Source organism: Haplochromis burtoni, unplaced genomic scaffold, assembly GCF_018398535.1.
Source record: "Haplochromis burtoni strain Fernald_Lab_line unplaced genomic scaffold, NCSU_Asbu1 Contig_7184, whole genome shotgun sequence".
Taxonomy (NCBI): domain Eukaryota; kingdom Metazoa; phylum Chordata; class Actinopteri; order Cichliformes; family Cichlidae; genus Haplochromis; species Haplochromis burtoni.
In genome coordinates this window covers 1-1,064 of record NW_024589540.1, presented here as the reverse complement: position 1 = coordinate 1,064, position 1,064 = coordinate 1, and the positions used below count along the sequence as shown (strand labels likewise).

At 46.8% G+C, this 1,064-nt stretch overlaps 1 protein-coding gene across 1 annotated transcript; it reads left to right on the top strand.

Annotated features, from left to right (window-relative positions):
- The first annotated feature begins 6 nt into the window (after window positions 1-6).
- LOC102311295 (transducin-like enhancer protein 3-B) lies at window positions 7-1,058 on the top strand. The gene is made up of 2 exons (XM_005953681.3): window positions 7-565; window positions 658-1,058. Exons 1-2 carry the CDS (start codon window positions 483-485, stop codon window positions 926-928), a joined length of 354 nt encoding a protein of 117 aa, XP_005953743.1. The 5' UTR covers window positions 7-482; the 3' UTR covers window positions 929-1,058.
- Window positions 1,059-1,064: the final 6 nt, after the last annotated feature.

Genomic DNA, 1,064 nt, shown 5'->3' with positions numbered 1-1,064 from the left:
GAACAGCTGTATTTATTATCCGCCGCTACAGTAGGTTGTGTTTGCAAAATGACTTTGAGAAACTTGAGCATTCCTTCTGCATTTCCATAACTCATTGTGAATATTTCTGCTTGGCTGGCTGCAGCTTGTTGTGTGTACATAATGAGAAAGTAGAAAGACGGCCCAGCTCCTTTACTTTGATGTTGGCTAGTTAGCATTCTAAAGACTAGAGAAAAATACATAAATCTTGGCCTCAAATGCATCTCCATGTTTGAAAATCTCTGAGGCCTTCATTAGCATTAGCATGTGGGATGTTATAGCCTTGTGCAAAGCTCCGCTGTATGCAGTGAAGCTCAGTCTGTGCCTTTCAAGGGATTTGCCTGGAAACAATGGTACAAGGGTTCCCCGAGGCGTAAGCACCTAAAGCAAGGCTGCAATCCGAATGTTAGCTTAGCCTGATTTATCTTTGCAGGTTGTTTGCTAACTGTTCCGCTGTTTTGTTCATGCAGGCGGGCTTCGACCCACATCCTCACATGAGAGCCTCTGGGCTGCCAGCCAGCCTCACTTCCATTTCTGGAGGAAAACCGTGAGTATTTAGGTTTTGTGTTTAAACTAGATTTGCATTTAATGGATTGCTTGAACTTCTGATGAGCTTTTCCATTCCTCTCTGTTCTGCAGAGCCTATTCTTTTCACGTAAGTGCAGATGGTCAGATGCAGCCCGTGCCCTTCCCTCCAGATGCACTGATAGGGCCAGGCATCCCACGGCACGCTCGCCAGATCAACACACTCAGCCACGGGGAAGTGGTGTGCGCCGTCACCATCAGCAATCCCACACGTCACGTCTATACCGGTGGCAAGGGTTGTGTCAAGATCTGGGACATCAGCCAGCCAGGCAGCAAGAGCCCAGTGTCCCAACTCGACTGCCTGGTAACTTTGTTATTTCGTTAGAAGTCTCGGGAGGAGAAAGTGTGAAATGTGATTTAGATGCGTGCCATTAGACTAGCTGTTGTAAGGCTTCCAACCAGAGCACAGACATAATGCATTCATGTTTCATGAAGTCTGTGTGATTGGTCACTTCATTAAG